The sequence below is a fragment of the Mobula hypostoma genome, chromosome 5, assembly GCF_963921235.1.
Source record: "Mobula hypostoma chromosome 5, sMobHyp1.1, whole genome shotgun sequence".
NCBI classification, from domain to species: Eukaryota; Metazoa; Chordata; class Chondrichthyes; order Myliobatiformes; family Myliobatidae; genus Mobula; species Mobula hypostoma.
This window is the reverse complement of record NC_086101.1, coordinates 87,940,953-87,961,512: the sequence shown is the minus strand read 5'-3', so window position 1 is coordinate 87,961,512 and position 20,560 is coordinate 87,940,953. Positions and strand designations below refer to the sequence as shown.

At 38.7% G+C, this 20,560-nt stretch overlaps 1 protein-coding gene across 3 annotated transcripts in view; it reads right to left on the bottom strand.

Moving 5' to 3' along the window:
- Positions 1–20,560, bottom strand: part of LOC134346855 (low-density lipoprotein receptor-related protein 1-like) — a 2,119,020-nt gene that overhangs the window by 97,068 nt on the left and 2,001,392 nt on the right. For all 3 annotated transcript variants that reach the window (XM_063048628.1, XM_063048629.1, XM_063048630.1), the window contains 6 exons: positions 18,878–19,007; positions 15,508–15,630; positions 14,374–14,496; positions 9,450–9,584; positions 7,729–7,863; positions 2,111–2,233 (listed from right to left, as the gene is read on the bottom strand). In XM_063048628.1, coding sequence (XP_062904698.1) covers positions 2,111–2,233; positions 7,729–7,863; positions 9,450–9,584; positions 14,374–14,496; positions 15,508–15,630; positions 18,878–19,007 — 769 coding nt within the window. The remainder of the gene's footprint in view (positions 1–2,110; positions 2,234–7,728; positions 7,864–9,449; positions 9,585–14,373; positions 14,497–15,507; positions 15,631–18,877; positions 19,008–20,560) is intronic.

Genomic DNA, 20,560 nt, shown 5'->3' with positions numbered 1-20,560 from the left:
AGAGAAAGCTCTGTCTATAAAAATGATGGAAGAAAATTGATAACTAGTTAACTTGCCTCCTCACTTAGCTAGCTACCAACCTGTCAAAAGGACTGATGTTTTATAAACAAGTCAAGTCAAGTCACTTTTTATTATCATTTTGACCATAAACTGCTGGTACAGTACACATTAAAAACGAAACAACATTCCTCCAGGACCATGATGCTACATGAAACAACAAAAAACTACACTAGACTAAGTGAGACAACACAAGGCTACACTAGACTACGTAAAACAACACGAAAACTACACTAGACTACAGACCTACACAGGATTACATAAAGTGCACAAAACAGTGCATGGCAGTACAATAAATAATAAAGAAGACAATAGGAACAGTAGAGGACAAATTACAATATAATAATAAATGATGTAGATGTCAGTCTAGACTGAGTATTAAGGAGTCTGATGGCTTGGGGGAAGGAACTGTTTGTTGCACAGTCTGTTGTTTCACAACATTTCTGAAAATATTTACAAAGAAATAAAAATAAAGAAGAGACTAAAACATCTCCTGGTGAACCAGAAGCTGAGTCACTGGGACTTCCGAATGGTTGGTCAGTAATTATTGGAGTTTTCCTGTACATAATGTTTTATAGCCGTTAACACTAATCTAACTAGGTAACAAATAGTGTTCCAATTGGAAATTGAATAATAGTGTTAAGGATAAAGGATAGAGGCCACGGAACTAAACCTTCAGGAATATATTCAACTAGGACATTTTAGATGCCTTGCATTTATTTACAGTTTTGTTAAGAGGAAGGCAGAAAATAACTAAATAAATTTTAATCTGTGAGCATTGAAGACAAAGCTATTAAAAATCATTGAAATTAGTTTATAAACTGGGCTATTTCCTCACTAGGAAATTTACATTTAATTAAAAACAACAATGTCTTGTGAATTCATGACATCGGCACCTATTATTCTTCTAACAATCCATTGCTTATGTGATAGCAATCTGTTTTCCAACACCCTTCTCCGCTTTCTAGCATGCAGCCATGGGAAGACTGAAATATTTGCCTTCAGATCACATCACAAAAATAATATTTTTTACTTTTGTTGTAGCTCTTTCCTCAGGTTTGTTCCTAAATTGAAGTTGATTGTTCAGAACTTTGACATTGCAATTAACTCTGAGCTTAGCTTCCATAATATATATCTTTTCCCTCCATCTAGATAGCATCACTCTCCTTGGCAAAATTCTGAGCCTGTTCGCAGTCAAACAACTAATCCATGATTTGTCATCTCTTAGAATGAAATGTTCCTAGACTTACCCAGCAGGCCTTACATCTTTGATCCTTGTTGAAATGAGGTGACCAAATCTCTGCTGCCTCTTTCTTAACCTGCACCAAATAACAATGTCTTTTTCTCCTGGACTCTCAGATCTAAAACTAAACCTCAATAATTGAATTTGCTGTCAAACACCGATACATCAGACCCTACATCAATTTACAAGCTCAAAATATTTTTATAAGAAAAGTAAAATAGAAAATAGTCAGACAGTAAATCTGGAAAGAGAAACATAATTAAAACAGAAATGTTGGCTGTTTATTTCCTTCTGCAGATGCTGCCTGATTTGTTGTGTTTCTCCATCATTTTGTGTATGTTGGTCAAGATTTTCCAGCATCAGCAGAATCTCTTGTGTTTAGATCAAAGATGTATCAGAAGTCAGAAGAACTAGAAAACATATCGATTTTAAGTTGCAGAGAGATGGGATGGATGGATAAGGCAAGGGAAGTGCATATCTTTTCGAGAACTGCACTTATTTTAGATTTTCTTTTACTTTTTATGAGCACCATTTAATATTGTTGCATTTTGTATTAATACAGTTGAATTTTGTGACACCTGACATCACACAGTGCTTCTCAGTAGGAATTTTAAACATAGGTGTGATATCACACCACATTTGGAGAATAATTTCACTTTTTTACTTGACATTAACTACACAAAAGCACTTATATAGTGTGCCAAAATTTAACTTGTAAGGTTGGTTATATTTCAAAGTAAACTAATTCAACATTCAAAGATTAACATCCATCTTCTTTAATTTAGTATACAATATTTTATGCACTATTACCTTCTGTTTTACAGCTGTGGTTGTACGAATGTTTGTAGTTTTTTCCACATGTACATGCATATGATCCTTTAGTATTATTGCAGTAGTGTGAGCAAGTCCCAAATTGAAGGCACTCATTAATATCTGTAAAAATGTGAAATATATGCTGTTATATCTTACAGACAGTTTTCCTAAGGAGAGAAAATATCAATGATTTTGTAATAGCTTCTTAGTTACTTCAGGAAGTTGTAGAAATCTTGTGTATAATTATCAGAGGATCTCTGAATGTGTACAACAGGAAAACATGTCACTCAGTCTGTTGGGTTCCATAGTGGCTTTGAATAAGATCAATCCAGTTGCTAGCATTGCTCTACCCCTCTTGCGTTTCTTATTGTGATACAGAAAGAGGCCGTTCAGCTTATCAGTTCCATGCCAGCTCCCAGCCAACCAATTTCCACTCATTCCATTCCCCCTTCATTATAGTCCTGCATCTTATTTCCTCCCCAAGGCCCTTCAAATGATTTCCCATCTGATAATTTGGTGATCTGGTAGTGCAGCAGTTAGGAGAACACTATTACTGAGCCAGTGAGCCAGGTGCAATTCCACTGTTGTCTTTAGGGAGTTTATATGTTCTCCCCATAACTGTGTGGGCTTCCTCCAGGTGCTTTGGTTTCAAGATTTAAAGTACATTTATTATCAAAATATGTATATAGAATACAACTCTGAGATTCGTCCTCCTACAGGCAGCCACAAAACAAAAAAACACCATGAAATCCATTCAAGAAAATATCAAATACCCACAACATTCTTCTCACATCCCAAAGATGTATGGGTTAGCAGGTTAAGTACTCACATAAATGGAATTGGGTGACACTGGGAAGGGCTGTTATAGTGGCACACCACTAAATAAATAAATAAATACTTACTTACTCAGCCCCATTTTGTGACTAGGGTTAAATCTGTCTCTACTACGAATCGTAACAATACACTCAAGATTCTACTAGCTTTCATAAACATTTTTCATCATGTCATTGTTGTTATTTTGCCAAGGTACGTACCTTTAAACTGATATGGAACAAGAGATAATGCTCCAGTTTTATGCACTGAATACATAGCAATATAATGCACAGACAATGAACTCAGTTTCAAAAAATAAATTTTAATTGAATTTAAAAGATGTAAATTACAAAGTACATGTAGTGCCCAGGTTAAAATTTTTACTGCTAATGCTGTGAAGTATTTCATTTAGTAGCTTTCTGTAAAAGCTGTCCTGCTGGTAGAATATTTTGGTTTCAGCTAAAGATAAGGGATGATGATATTCAATTTAGGAATGATGTGTCAGTCAAACAGGATGGTGGAAAAGGGAGAAGGTTCTAGACAGAGATGGGTGGAGAGAGATTTATGACAGACACAGGTGGGGTTTGTGGCTTTTGGCAGGAGATGCAGAGAAGTGTGGGATAGATGGCTGTAGGATTTGATCTGATTGGAAGACACGATTGCAAGGAGTACTTCATGAGATGAAGGAGCCCAAGATGAGAAGCTCAACCGATGATTGGTGATGAGAATTCAGTGCCGTAAGTAATGGTTACACACAGCTTTTGGACAATTCGAGCACATTGGATCTTTTCAATGATTTCAGTGCCCTAGCCCCCATCATTTTATTTTTTACTATGGAGGTCCATCCCCCACCAGGAAGGCCTCAAGGTGGTCCATTTTTTTCTGAACACCAGACATAACCAGTTCCCCTCCATTACCACTCTCCTTCGCCAAGCAGAACTTGCCTGTGCTCTCAATTATTTCTCCCTTCGTTCCTCCCACTTCCTTCAAACAAAAAAGGTAGCCATGGGCACTTGCATGGGTCCCAGCTATGCCTGCCTGTTTGTTGGCCACTTGGAACAGCCTATGTTCCAAGGTTTCGCACTTTTCCTATGCTACATCGACGACTGCCTTGGTGCTGCTTCCTGCACCCATGCTGAACTCGTCGATTTCATCCACTTTGCCACCAACTTCCACCCTGACCTCAATTTTACCTGGTCCATTTCCGATACCCCCTCCCCTTTCTCAATCTCACTGTCTCTTTCTCTGGAGACAGCTTATCCACTGATGTCTACAATAAACCCACAAACTCTCACAGCCACCTGGACTATATCTTGTCCCACCCTGTTACTTGTGAAAATGCCATCCCCTGCTCTCAATTCCTCCAGCTCCACTGCCTCTGCTCTCAGGATTAGGATTTTCATTCAAGAATTAAGAAGATATCCTCCTCTTTCAAAGAAAGGGGCTTCCCTTCCTCTACCATTTATGCTGTCCTCAACCACATCTCATCCATTTCATGCATGTCTGTCCTTACCCCATCTCCCAGCCACCATTCTAGGGACAGGGTTCCTCTTGTCCTCACCTACCGCCCCACCAGCCTTCATGTCTAGCACATAATTCACTGAAACTTCAGCTATCTCCAACGGGTTCACACCACCCTACCCCCATTTTCTGCTTTTCACGGGGGTTGCTCCCTATGCCACTCCTTTGTCCATTCGTTCCTCCCCACTGATCTCCCTCCTGGCACTTAACCTTGCACGCGGGACAAATGCTACACCTGCCCCCACAGCTCCTCCCTCAGTACCATTCAGGGCCCTAAACAGTCCTTCCAGGTGAGGTGACACTCACCTATGGGTCTGTTGGAGTCATATGTACTATGCTCGGTGCTAGTGGTGTGGCCTCCTGTATATTGGGAGACTGTTTCACCAGAAAAAGCAGGATCTCCCAATGGCCACTCATTTTAATTCCCATTCCAATATGTCCATCCATGGCCTCCTCCACTGTCGTGATGAGACCACACTCAGGTTGGATGAACAACACCCTACATTCCATTTGGGTAGCCATCGATTTCTCAAACTTCTGGTAATGCCCCTGCTCCCTCCCCGCTTCTTCACCATTTTGCATCCCCTTTTCCCTCTCCCACCTTAGCTCCTTGCCCGACCATCGCCTCCCGATGGTGCTGCTCCTCCCTTTTCTTTCTTCCATGGCCTTCTGTCTCTTTCACCAACCAACTTCCCAGCTCTTTACTTCATCCTTCCCCCTCCAGGTTTCACCTGTCACCTTGTGTTTCTCTCTTTCCTCCCCCCATCTTTAAAATCCACTCCCCTGTTCTTTTCTCCAGTCCTGTCAAAGGGTTTCGGCCCAAAACATCGACTGTACTCTTTTCCTAGATGCTGCCTGGCCTCCTGAGTTCCTCCAGCATTTTGTGTGTGTTGCTCGGATTTCCAGCATCTGCAGATTTTCTCTTGAATGTGCTCATTTAAACTAGTTTAAGTATAATGGGCCCTTTTATTTTTGTTTCTTTTCCTTTTTCTCTTCCTTAATAACTGTTTGATAAAGCTGAAGTTAGTAAATACACTTTCTTTATAATTGTATGCGGTGTATGATCTGTTATTTCTTGGCAATTGATAATTGTGTATGGGCAGTATTTACACAGCATTCTCTTGAATCAGGCTTCTGTTAAACAAAAGATCTCAACTTTCCTGTATGGTTGAGCCCAAATCTGACGGAACCTAGATGTTTATTGTTTAAGAAAGGTGGCGTTCTGACCACTGAGTCACGTGGCTGTTAGCAGAGCCAGCTAATGAGCCTCGGTGAGGGGGTTACATACATATATTATAACATTACACAATTAGCACTACTAATCAAAGATGAATTTAATAAACCTTCATTTATTCTGTCATGAGCTTCGAGTAAAGAATGGTACAACACAGGAACAGGCACTTTGGTCCACATTGTTGTGTCAAACCAGCTAAGTTAGTAATCAAATGGCTAAACAAATTAATCTATTCCTCCTACACAATTTCCATATCTTTCCTTTTTCCTCACGTTCATGTGCATATCTAAACATCTCTTAAAAGTCCTGCTGAAGGGTCTCGGCCCAAAATGTTGACTGTACCCTTCCATAGATGCTGCTTGGCCTGTTGAGTTCCTCCAGCATTTTAAGCATGTTGCTTAGAGTTCTAGCATCTGCAGATTTTCTCTCGTTTGTTCCTTAAAAGTCTCTAAGGGCATAGTTTTACGGTGCTTGGAAGTAGGTACAGAGGAGATGTCAGGGGTAAGTTTTTTATGCAGAGAGTGGTGAGTGCGTGGAATGGGCTGCCGGTGGTAGTGGTGGAGGCAGAAATGATGGGGTCTTTTATGAGACTCCTGGATGGGTACATGGAGCTTAGAAAAATAGAGGGCTATGGGTAAGCCTAAGGTAAGGACATGTTCGGCACAGCTTTGTGGGCCGAAGGGCCTGTATTGTGCTGTAGGCTTTCTATGTTTCTGCCTCTACCATTACCCCAGGCGGTGCATTCCGAGCACCCTGCATTCTCTGTGTGAAAAACTTGTCCCTCACAACTTTGAGATCACCCCCCCCGCCCCACCTTAAATTCATACTGTCTGGTATTAGACATTTCAACCCTTGGAGAAAGATACTGTCTTTCTACTCTCTTTACATCTCTCGTAATCATATGAAACACTGTCAGATCTCTCCTTGGCCTCTGCCACTCCGGAGGAAAAAAACAAGTTTGTCCATCCTCTCATGGAAACACATGCCCTCTAATCCAGGCAGCATCCTGCTAAATCTCTTCTGCACCATGTCCAAAGCGTCAAAATCCTTCTTATAATGGCAGCGGGGGTGGGGGAGGGGGCAGACCTATATGCAATACTCAAGATGCAGCCTAACTAGAGTTTTACAAAGCTGTATTATGCAGTTTCATTTTCTGTGTCAGGCATTCACGAAATAACATGTTTTAAAATTTCATTTTTAGACTTAAATGGATTGCCAAGAACAAGTCAGAAAGCATGCAGAAAGCAACAATGTGACTAAAACTCTCCCAGGGGAAATTGCCTAGAAGTGTATCCCTGTTTGTTACTAATAGTCAATGAGATTAATCTGGAACAGTTACTAGGCACTACTGCAATCATAAAGCATACTTAAAGCTAGGCCAGCATCTCCTGTGTTGGTGGTGTCCTTATATACAATCTGAGAATACTGACTTTTGATTTTAGGAAGTTCCATGGAATTTATTGAACTACAATGGATTTTCTAGCCAGCAAAAATGATGAGGCTGGTATACAAAGCCATAATTCAAAGGAAAAAGGTCATACCTCTGACCCACTCTGCCATCCAGATTATCTGCCATATAATCCACTAGGGTAGATTTGATAAGGGTGATAAAATTAAGTAGCTATTTACTAAAATTACTAGCTTTGAGTCTTTACCTAATAATCAGAAAAGGAAATGTTAATTACAGGACCTCACAGCAATTTATATTGAAGATGAATTATGAATCCTGCTTAATACATTGCGGCATGGTAGCGTAATGGTTAGCACAACGTTTCGCAGTACAGGTGACCAGGTTCAATTCTTGTCACTGCAAGGAGTTGGGATATTCTTCCTGTGAACATATAGGTTTCCTCTAGGTACTCTGCTTTCATCCCATAGTCCAATGACGTACTGGTTGGTAGATTAATTGGTCATTGTCAATTGTCCACTGAATAGGCTATGATTAAATTGGGCGATAGCTGGGCAATATGGTTCGAAGGGCCAGAAGGGCTTATTCCACACTGTATCTCAATCAATCAATAAATCAGTAAATAAACTAAATAGCTACCTTCACACTGCTTTGAAGCTTTGTTTCTTTGAAAACCAGGCCGACACTCACAGAAATGTGAAAAAATTGTCCTGTTACAGTAAGCATCATTCCCACAAGGATTTAGTTCTTCTTCACAATTAAATTCATTATAATCTGGTGGAAAATATAGAAAATCAACCATCAAAAATAACCAGAATTTAGAAATCAATGGTGAGGACAAACAGTGGCCACACGTCAAAAAAGACTGCAACACTTTTGAGAACTCTGGAGTCATGGCAGATACAAGTTGAGTTGTGATGTAGCAAGCAATTTGTGGCCTTGAGTGTTTGGACACTTGTAGGGAGTAGTTATGACAAGAAGTTCCTTGTCTGAGCTAAGAGTATTCTTTTTGTTCTTGTAAGATGTTTAAGAATGCATGAGAAGAATTTGGATACGTGGATGACTATTGTCCAGCATTTTTATTATAGTACAGCTTGCTTCTAATTTCTGATTTGAAATATTAACTGTTTCTTTTTCCACATGTACTGCCTGACCTGCTAAGTTTTCCTTGTACTCTCTATTTTGTATTTCAGATTTCCAGCATCTGCAATTACTTTGTGATTGTCTCTTCCAGTGTAGTTCCCATGATACATTAATTCCTTAATTGTAATATCAACATTTAAGTGCACTTGAGAGGAATGGACAATTATTACACCTACATGCATGACCTCCATGTTTTGAATTCCAGAAAACTCTAAGAAAATGACTTATTCGAAAGAACTGTGATGACGTGTTTTGGAAATAGTTTTTCAGATTTATGTCAATTTATAGTATGTGTTTCATTAATACAAATGGTTCCAAAATTTGTCAATTAAGTTTGTTCATCATCAAAGTGTCCCCCTTACTTTATTCATTTTCAGTTTTAGGTTTCAATTATTTTTTATATATGCATATACAGTAGATAACACTGTGGAAGCAAATATTTCTCCATGAAAATAATTCCACTCTTATCATAAAACTGTACCCTACGTTCATCTATACCAGTTTCAATAATGTATACAACTCATGCTGTTACAATAATTTGTAAGTTTTTAAAAAAAAATTATTAATACATTTAACCTGAATAATGTACCTGTCTGTGCTATTCACAGTCAAATTAAATGGTACTCTTGTAGTTATCAAAGTTTAGAGAACTTAGTAATGAATGGGGCTTGGTACTACCATAAATAGGGTCTTAAGCATAGCTTTTGGGAATATTCCTGAAGATTTGAAATGCCTCTTAAAACCCAGGTGAATTTCGTTCAATTTAGATTGAAGAATACGTTGGTCTTAGAATAAGAGCACCAAATATTGACACAAAATATGGAAATGGAGTCTTTGTATTACGAAGGTAACCAAAGCATTTCCGGTGCCTTCCCTTCTTCCTTTGATTATCACTTTGCAGTGTGATAACTGTATCGAGATTCCATGCACAGATCAGTTAACATAAAGACATTCACATTTTATTTAAAATTCAGTAGTAGCATTAAAAATATTTGATGGGATTATTAATATTTTTACACTTTAACCAAGCTGACTGTCGTGATCAGTCAGCTAAAACAGTTTTGATATCAATATATGAAAAAAGATTCGATTTTTCCAATGTTGATCAACAAAGCTACAGAAAGGAACATAGGATGATAGTTATGGTCTTCACCAGCATTATGTCAACTAAATGTAAAGAAATATACTGCATTAAATATACTTCAGACATAACTTACTTCTCAGGCAGCCTTGCTCATCAGATCCACTGTCAGAACAGTCATTAAACATGTCACATTGTAGCTCTATTGGAATGCAATTCCCATTACTGCATGTAAACTCATCCTTCCCACATGGCCTCTGAATTTGTTTATCTGTGAGTTAAGTAGACAGGTGACTCTTGATCAATGATGTAAACATAGCCCAACAAACTGAAAATTGCCAAAACAGAGAGAGTGAATTTATGATTTCAATGTGATCTATGTAGTACCCAATCATGGCCATAGCAAGGTATAAAGCTTATAGTGGAATTTATGGTCTGGAAGTAAGTCTGCGGCTATACAATGCTGTGGAGACAGAAGGCCAAAATATAAGAATACTCTGCACTCATCTGAATATCTAGGGTGAGCTGTTGTTGCTTGATTCCCTTTGATGGCAATTTTAGGCTAATCAGATTTCAGCCACAGTAAATAGCGCAGATGAGTTGTGACAGCTGCTCCAGTAAATGCAAGAAATCAGTTCTACTTCTCTTTGTCATAACCAAAAGAAGTTTGAACCAAAAACAAAACCAAACAGTGCCTCTAATTGCAGTCTGAAAGACAGCTAAAGAACTGGTGATTGGTTTGTTAAAGGTGGCTTTCACTAGATATTAAGTCCTTAATTTATATATACAAGGAATCTAACACCTGTTTGATGTTTTTGCCTGTGACATTGAAATATTGGACTCCATTAATCTGACAGAAGGACAACCGTGCATGCAGACTGGGCAGAAGAGTATCACAACAAAACTGATGTGTATTGCACCCATTTCATACCTGTCAAACAGAAGTACAATGTTTCAATTTCTATTCATATACATTCATAATATTTGCCATGTTTTACTGTTTGATTTCCTCAGGAACTTGTAATACCAATACTAATGTATTCCTGTCTCTTTAATGGGATATTAGATAGGGCAGCAGGTCAGCAGAACAACATTAATTCAGTCACTATGGGAAACCGGCACATATCACATGCTCCAACTCACATCCTCTTTACACAGCCATAATAATTATATCTGGTAGCACTATCTGTGGTTGGGGACTGCTGTGTAAATGATACAGTGGCAAGTAATGTAGAATTTTCCAGTTTTATTCTCAACCAGCAGTACAACAGTGGAATGCACCACGGCAAAGGTTTCACACATTGAGGGTTAGGTATCGCAAAATTATGATGGTTGCCTCTGCCATGAAGTCCAGCATTGTAATCAGAGAGGTATACTTTCTTCAACTTACCTCGCATTACTTTTAATTATTTATAGTGATAAGCCCCTGTGATGCTTTCTCTTAGCATTCTCTGGGTGATTGCATTTGCCTTTTAAAGTACATACTGGGAGCTCAGAGATGTACAGTACATCCACAGATTTTAAAGGTAAAAGTGCAGGTTGATTGGCTGGTGTATTCCTTTATCATATTCTATATTCATAAATTATAGAAATAGGCAGGTTGTGCTGGAAGTATGTACAACACCTGTCCGGCCACAGCTTGAATACTGTACTTACTTCAGGTCGCTATATTCCAAGGAAAATACACTGAGGGGAGTGCAGAGATGTATGAAAACATTGCCAAGACTGAAATGCTTTAGCTATTGTGAGAAGTTGGATAGTTTTCTTTGGAGCAGAGGGATCTGAAGTGAGATATAAATGTGCAAACATTTATGATTAAGTAAATGGGAAGAATCTTTTTCACCTCATGGAGGGGTCAAAACCCAAAGGGATGGATTTCAATCAAGCAATAAAAGAATGAGAGGGGAATTGCGTAAAATATTTTCAGTCAGAATTGAACTAGGAACTGCAGCATGCTGCTTCAGATGATACTTGGGTGAGTACTTAAGAGCCATGGCATACAAGGCATTGAAACTTGCAGGGTTGGAATTGGGCTGGATGGCCATATTTGAGGACACACATGATGGGCTGAATGGTGTCCCCTGTGAAGGAAATGTCTTGAGATTCAATGATATTTACAGACAAATAGCATAAAGCAATTTTGACAGCTCTTTGAATTTTCAAATTGTGAAAATAGAGGAACATTTGATGGCTCTGAGCATGTACTTGCTGGAATTTAGAAGAATAATTGAAACCTATTGAATATTGAAAGGTGTAGATAGAATTGACGTGGAAAGGATGTTTCCTGTAGTGCAGAGTCTAAGACCAAGCAGCACAGTCTTAGAATGCAAGGATGTCCCTTTAGAGCAGAGATGAAGAGGAATTTCTATAGCCCAAGGGTGGTGAATCTGTGGAATTGATTGCCACAGATAACATAGAAACATAGAAAACCTACAGCACAATACAGGCTCTTTGGCCCACAAAGCTATGCAAAACATGTCCTTTCCGGAGAAATTACCTAGGGTTACACATAGCCTTCTATTTTTCTGAAAAGACCCTATTGTATCTGCCTCCACCACCACCGCCGACAGCCCATTCCACTTACTCACAACTCTCCGCTTGACATCTCCTCTGAACCTACTTCCAAGCACCTTAAAATTGTGCCCCCTCATGCTAGCCATTTCAGCCCTGGGAAAAAGCCTCTGACTATCCACATGATCAATGCCTCTCATCATCTTATACACCTCTATCAGGTCACCTCTCATTCTCCTCTGCTCCAAGGAAAAAAAGGCCAAGTTCATTCAATCTATTCTCATAAGGCACTCTCCCCAATCCAGGCAACATCCTTGTAAATCTCCTCTGTACCCTTTCTATGGCTTCCACATCCTTCCTATAGTGAGGTGACCAGAACTGAGCACAGTACTCTAAGCGGGGTCTGACCAGGGTCCTATAAACCAGTATCATTATCTCTCGGCTCCTAAACCTAATCCCACAATTGATGAAGGCCAATGCACTGTATGCTTTCTTAACCAAGAGTCTACCTGCGCAGCAACTTTGAGTGTCCTATGGACTCAGACCCCGAGATCCCTCTGATCCTCCACACTGCCAAGAGTCTTACCATTAACACTCTATTCTGCCATCATATTTGACCTACCAAAATGAACCAACTCACACTTATCTGGGTTGAACTCCATCTGCCACTTCTCAGCCCAGTTTTGTATCCTATCAATGTCCCGCTGTAACCTCTGACAGCTTCCACACTATCCACAACTTCTCCAACCTTTGTCTAATCAGCAAATTTACTAACCCATCCCTCCACTTCTTCACCCAGGTCATTTATAAAAATCACGAAGGAACAGGGGTTCCAGAACAGATCCCTGAGGCACACGACTGGTGACCGACCTCCATGGAGAATATGACCTGTTTACAACTATTCTTTGCCTTCTGTGGGAAAGCCAGCTCTGGATCCACAAAGCAATTTCCCCTTGGATACCATGCCTCCTTACTTTCTCAATAAGCCTCACATGTGGTACCTTGTCAAATGCCTTGCTGAAATCCATATACACTACATCTACTACTCAATCTTCATCAATGTGTTTAGTCACATCCTCAAAAAATTCAATCAGGCTCGTAAGGCATGACCTGCCTTTCACAAAGCCAGGCTGGCTATTCCTAATGATATTATGCCTCTCCAAACGTTCATAAATCCTGCCTCTCAGGATCTTCTCCATCAACTTACCAACCACTGAAGTAAGACTCACCAGTCTATAATTTCCTGGGCTATCCCTACTCCCTTTCTTGAATAATGAAACAACATCCGCAATCCTCCAATCCTCCGGAACCTTTCCTGTCCCCATTGATGATGCAAAGATCATCACCAGAGGCTCAGCAATCTCCTTCCTCGCCTCCCACAGTAACCTGGGGTTCATTTCATCCAGTCCCGGTGACTTATCCAACTTGATGCTTTCCAAAAGCTCCAGCATATCGTCTTTCTTAATATCTACATGCTGAAGTGGAGAACACATTTTTGGGTATATTTAAAACAGAAGTTGTTAGGTTCTTGATTGATAACGTTACAGGGGGGAAGGCAATGGAATGGGGTTGACAGAGATAAATCTCTCATGGTGGAATGGCAGAGCAGACCTAATGGGGCAAATGGTATAATTCTGCTCCTCTGTCTTATGCTTTTATATCCATAATCAAAGTTCTGAATACTTCAAAGGAATCTTGAAGAATGGAGCTTATTGATTAAAATAGTATGTTTAATTTCATTATCTTAAGCCATATATTTAAGTACAAGAATGCCAATTGAAGTAATTAGAAATAATATCTGTCTCTTTTTGCTGACACTGAACACATGGATTATATTGCCCCCTTGTAGTATACAACTCAGAAACGGGAAGTCAATGGATCTGAATATTAGGAGCTATGCACAAAAGGACATATGTATGCAGTTCTCCTCCAATATCTTTTAACTATGGAAGCAATTGTCCCCTCTGCTACGTGATAACTTGTTTGGGTTAAAACATTCTTGTCTAAAGTCATGGGAACAAAAGATCAGCCCAAATCTGGAAATTGCCATATAGACAAATATGTTGTTGTACTTCATATTAAACTAATGGTCCATCAGCCTGTTTAAGCATGGTTAGCAACTAGTATCAATAGTCAAATCTGCTGTTGTTTAAATTATGCTTTGATCAACATTTATTCTTTAATCAATGACTTCAAAGCTAGATCAAATGGTCATTGACCTCACTACTTTTTGAGGTTTCTTGCTATATTTAAATTGTCTGTCATTTCTGCCAACTGTGTCTGCACTTAAAGATAAACACTGCATTAATTGTCAAGAATAATGAGATGCTACATACATAAAAGACATTTTTCCAGTTTTAGTTTTAGTTTTAGTTTTAATGTTATTGCATTTCGATATCAAGTCATGTATAGTATATTTATTTATAATCATGTCATAATTGATTTATATTTCTTCTTGAATATTTAAACTGTATAGATATTCCTTAAAGGTTAATGCACTCACTGTAAGAATACCAAAAATACACTTTAAATAAAATAGAGGAACATACCACAGTTTATTTCATCGGTGTTGTCACCACAATTATTCATTTCATCACAAACTCGCTCAGGTCGAAGGCAAACTCTCCCATTTTTACATCTGAATGATCTTGAGGGAGGACACTGAAATTTTGCTGTTAAATACAAAGATCCATTTGTACTATAACTTTAAGAAATATTTCTTAAAAAAACCTACTATTTGTGATTTTATCCCACTTCCTGCTACATTTTCTTTATTGATCAAATTCCTGCCTACTAACACTAAGCTGTTTAATTTAACTATGATCAGTTGAGTTGCCTAAGCATTACCCATAAAGCAGATATAGCTTTCGGAAATATCCCAGCTACATCTCCCATATATAGGGCAGTTAATGTTATCATTTACATCCCCTCATGGCAAATGATTTTGATATTACAAATATGCAATAAAACAGAAAGTAAGGAAATCTGAGAATATTATGCAGCATCTGTAGAGTGGGTGAGAGAGAAACAGAGTTAATGTTTCTGGTCTGAAAATCTTGTATTAGGATTTTGAACTGTAAAAACAACGAGCATCAATTATCTACCACCTCCAACCAAACCAACAGTCAACAATTCTACTCAGAACCTAAAAATTGATTTACTTCTAGTTTTTCAAAAGGGCAATTTCAGTAATATGATAGTAGCTTTTGGAGGGGCACCATTGGGACCAGCCATGGTGGTACTTATGTGGTAACTGTAGAAGGTAAGAGTGTGCAGGTGGTTTCTAGAGGATTGATTAAATACAGCAAATCATCAGTATTGCATGAAATTCTGAGAGTTCCTCCATCCCTCCTTATCTTACTGTTTAGGTAACCCAGTTCCTTCTTCTCTATAGTGAAGTACCAAAGTACTTTTCAAGAAGGTTGCTGAATGCCTCCCAGCTTCTCTCACCACCATAATAGAACTTTCCAAGCAGTCTTGCCTTACCCTATTACTTCCTGCTGTCTCTATTTGCAGAGATTAAAATCAAGAAAATCTCATTGAACTAAAGCATGCTTCTCCTTATTATCAGAAATGTAATCCATCTACTTGATTCCACAACATTTCTCTTCAGTTTTCTCTCTCTCTTGAGAGGAAAGTAAACATCAGAGCTTATAATGAATTAAAGAAAATAAATGACCTACCACACATTTCTGGATTTTCATCAGAGTTGTCTCCACAATCATCCTCACCATCACACAGCCATGATACAAGCTTACAAAGTGTATTGTTGCATTGGAATTCATCTACATTGCAGGTTGTTTGCACTAGAAAACAAAAATATTAAATAAACTAATATTCAGATTCTTATAACAGCATCATCAATCTCATCATATGTTAACTAAAGGACAAGTGATTTCATGGACTCATTAATTTATGGAATTATTTTGCTCACTTCTATGAGTAGTAATTTATCTGCCAACCTGTTGTTTTCACTCCTGAACAGGAGCTCTTTGTTAATTTTATGATATTAACCAGAACAAGAAACATATATGACATGTTCAGTATCTTTAGATAATAAGCTGTAATTATTCTGAAGGGGAACAACACATCTTGTATCATAAATTTTTGCCTTCTCTTTAACTCCTGTGTCTAAAAGACTCGTTTTTGAAGAGATAGGGATCAACCAAGCTGAGGCTGGGGTGAGCTTAGGACAACTGCAGTTCATTGCAGTTTCATACCAGTAAATGGTAAAAAAGCATAAAATGATTGACAGGCTGGCGCAAAATACTGAGTGATAGAATCACTTCTTCTCACCCTGCTTACTACACCTGGAAGGAAATTTGCCATGATTTCCCCGTGAGATCATTGGTTAGAATATAAATTGACCATTAATTATATCATCAGAGCCTCATACAGTATGTCAAATGAAAAAGGTCATGTGGCAGCTTCTTAAAAGAGGCATGTTCAAAACAAATAATTACTCATATGGAAGGCTGAGATTTAAAATTTTAGAGTCGTAGAGCCACTACAAGCACAAAAACAGGTCCTTCGGCCCAAATCCATGCTGAACTGTTAATCTGCCTAGTCCCATCAATATACATTTGGACCATAGCTCTCCATACCCCTTCTATCACAAACCTATCCAAATTTTTCTTAAAAATGAAATCGAACACACATCTACCACTTCCGCTGGTAGCTCATTCCGTACTCTGACCACCATCTGAGTGAAGAAGTTTCCCCTCATGTCCTTCTTAAACATTTTACCTCTTACACTTAGCCCCCGACCTCTAGTTCTACTCACAACCAATTTTAGTGGAAGAAGCTTGTATTGTATTTACTGTATCTATACCCCTCAGAATTTTGTATACCTCTTTCCAATTTTCCCTCATTTGTCTATGCTCTAGGGAACGTATTCAACCTTTTCCTATAACTTAGGTCCTCAAGTCCTGACAACATTCTTGTAAATTTTCCCCGCACTCCATCAAAACTTATTGACATATCTCCTGTAGGCAGGTGACTAAAACTGCACACAAGATTCCAAATTAGGTCTCACCAACATCTTATATAACTTAGCATCCCAACTTCTGTATTCAATAGTCTGATCTATGAGAAGTAATGTGTCAAAAACTTTCTTTACAACCCTATTTAACTGTGATGCCACTTTCAGTGAAGTACAGATCTGTACTCCCAGATCTCTCTTTTTCTACCACACTCCTCAATGTCCTACCCTGATTTGTCCTCCCAAAATGCAATACTTCACATTTGTCTGCATTAAATTCTACCTGCTCTATTTCAGCCCATTTTCCAGCTTGTTCAGATGCCACTGCAAGTTTTGATAATCTTCCATTCTGTCCACTCTACCCATAATCTTGGTGCTATCCACAAATTTGCTGGTCCTGTTTTCCACATTGTCATCTAGATTGTTGATATGACAAACAACAGCTAACCCAGCACTGATCTCTATGGCACTCCACTAGGCACAGGCCTCCAGTCAGAGAGGCAACCATCTATACCCCTCTCTGACTTCTCCCACAAAGTCAATTTCTAATCCAATTTACTATCTCATCTTGAAAGCTGACCAAATAAACTTCTTGAACAACCTCCCATGTGGGACCTTGTCAGATGCCTTGCTAAGGTCCATGTAGACAACATTCACTGCCTTGCCTTCATCCATTGTACTGGTAACTTCCTCAAACAACTCTATAAGTTTGGTTAGACATGACCTATCACACATGAAGCCATGCTGAGTATCCGTAATCAGTCACCGTCTATACAAATATTTATATATCCCATCTTTTCAAATACCTTCCAACAACTTGCCCATTATTAATGTCAGGCTCACCAACCTATAATTTCCTGCCTTATTCTTACAGCCTTTCTTAAACAACAGAACAACATTAGCTAACCGTGGCTAAAGGTGTTTTAAATATGTCTGCTAGGGCCCCTACAATTTCTGTACTAGTCTTCCACGGGGTCCAAGGGGAAACTTTCTCAGGCCCTGGGGATTTATCCACCCTAATTTTCTTCAAGACAGCAAAATGCTCCTCCTCTGTAATCTGTATATGGTTCATGACCTCAATACTGCTTTACCTCACTTCAACAGACTCTGTGTCCATCTCAAAAGTAAATCTAGATGCAATTAATTCATCTAAGGTCTCTCCAGCTCTTTTGGATCCATGTTAGATGACTACTCTGATCTACCAGAGGACCAATTTTGTCCCTTGCTAAGCTTTGCTCTTGATATACACATCTGTAAAAGCCCTATGGATTCTCCTTCACCATGTCTGCAAGGGCAACCTCATGCCTTCTTTTAGCCCTCCTGATTTCCTTTTTAAATATTCTCTTGTGTTTCTAATAAACCTCAAGTTTCCCATTTGTTCCTACCTTCCTATACTGTACATGTTATGCACCTTCTTTCTTTTCTTAATCAGGGACTCAATATCTCTCGAAAACCAAGGTTCCTTAAACCTGAATACTTTCATTTTATTCTGACAAGAACATTCAAACTCTGTACTCTCAAAATCTCACTTTCGAAGGCCTCCCATTTGTCAAGTACACCTTTGCTAAATAACCTGTCCCAATCCACACTTGCCAGATCATTTCTGATAACATCAAAATTGGCCTTTCTCCAATTTAGAATCTCAATCCGAGGACTAGACTTATCCTTCTCCATAATTATCTTGAAACTAATGACGTTATGATCACTAGTTACAAAGTATTTTCCTACACAAACTTCTGCCATCTGTCCTATACAAAAGGCTTTGAACCTTTAAGATGTTCATGGAAACACTGCACGGCCATTAAACTGAGGTTTCTAACTTCCTTCAGATAAGCAAAGAGAATTATTGGGGTCTGAAGATATCCATGGCTGTGGCAATAAAATTCTCAACCAAGAACCCACCATACGGCAATAGAATTTACTGAGCATAAAATATCAATGCATGGTCATAAAAATCCTGGTAATAAGCAAGGCTCACTAATATAGTCATATATTCTGCTTAGACATATATCATACTAATGGAACTAAAAATTATCTGACACAAAAGAAACCATTTAAGCTATTTTAGTTACCTTGTTCACAGTTTTCCTCATCACTGCCGTCTAGACAATCAGTCTCTCCATCGCAGTGCCATCTGACAGGAATACAGTGGCCATGCTTACACTGGAACTGATCCTCTTTACATTTAATTACACAGTCTTTCTGTTAATATAAATCATATGCAAGATTTAATGTAATAATGTTTGTCACCAATGCCATATGGCTAATTACAAAGGAGTCAAAGTTATTAAAGTATGATGCTAATTATCTGTTGTAAATTTGGAGATGACAGCATTAAGGGCAGATAAAATTTAGAGTGACTTACTAAGTCAGACAACATCATTGACTTGCAACATTTATTTATAACAATACTCATAATTTTTATTAAAGGAAGTATGTTTATATAGCAGACTAGATATTATCAGGGACCACATATTTAATTTTAATACGTAATCGCATTTAGCTATCTGCAACACACCAGCATTAACAGGGTCTAAATCATATCTCTGGGAAGGTCTGTCAAAATCCATGGTCATGATCTTTCAAATAGAATCACTAAAGTTTTCTAGCCATTTTAACAGTTAATGATTAATCAATTAATTGCAATGTTCAATATCTCAAAATTGTCAGGACAAAATTGTTCTTGCCAGGATTGCTGCAGTTTATCCAAAATATCCATTCAGATCCCAATGGCAATTGTATCATCTGGGATTGAACTACATAAAATTATTAAGGTCATTGAGGACAAATGTTCTAAACTAATATGCTGTATAGTTGATACAGTCTACATGAGCTTTTGACAAAGCCCGACAAGGAATGCTAGTCCAGACACCTAGAGTCCAAATAATAAATAATCCCCCATGGCAAGATGACAAGCTGAGTAAAGAGTGATTTGGTAGAATGGTTTCTGTAATTGGAAGACTGAGACCAATGATGTACTGAAGGATCATTATGAGATATTTACTATTTCTTATGAATATAACCAGTTTGGATCTGAATGTAGGAGGAATGATGGGCAAGTCTGCAGGTTGGTGGTGATGATGCTAAAAGTCTTAGCATGTAGAATGTAGGATGTAGAATGGCTTCAGATTCTTGGATAATTGGGATCTCTTCTGGGGGAAGCATGACCTGTTCAAAATGGACAGGTTACACCTGAACCCGAAGGGGACCAATATCCTGGCGGGAAAGTTTAGTAGAGCTGTTAGGGAGGGTTTAAACTAATTCGGTAGGGGGATGCGAACCGGAATGATAGAGCAGAGGAAGGGGAAAACAGAAATAAATCTAAGATAGTGAGCAGTAAAGATGTCAGGAAAGACAGGCAGGTGACGGGGCAAATTTGTAGCCACTGGGATGAGTTGCAGTGCAATAAAGTTGCAGTGAAATCAAAGCGAAAAGTACCAAATACTGGTCTTAAGGTGTTATACTTAAATGCACGCAGCATAAGGAATAAGGTGGATGATCTTGTCATACAGCTACAGATTGGCAGGTATGATATCGTGGCCATCACTGAGACGTGGCTAAAGGATGCATGTCTCTGGGAGCTGAACGTCCAAGGATACATAGTGTATCGGAAGAATAGGAAGGTAGGCAGAGGGGGAGATGTGGCTTTATTAGTAAGAAATGATATTAAATCATTAGGAAGAGGTGATATAGGATCGGAAGGTACAGAATCTTTATGGGTTGAGCTAAAAAATCACAGGGGTAAAAGGACCCTG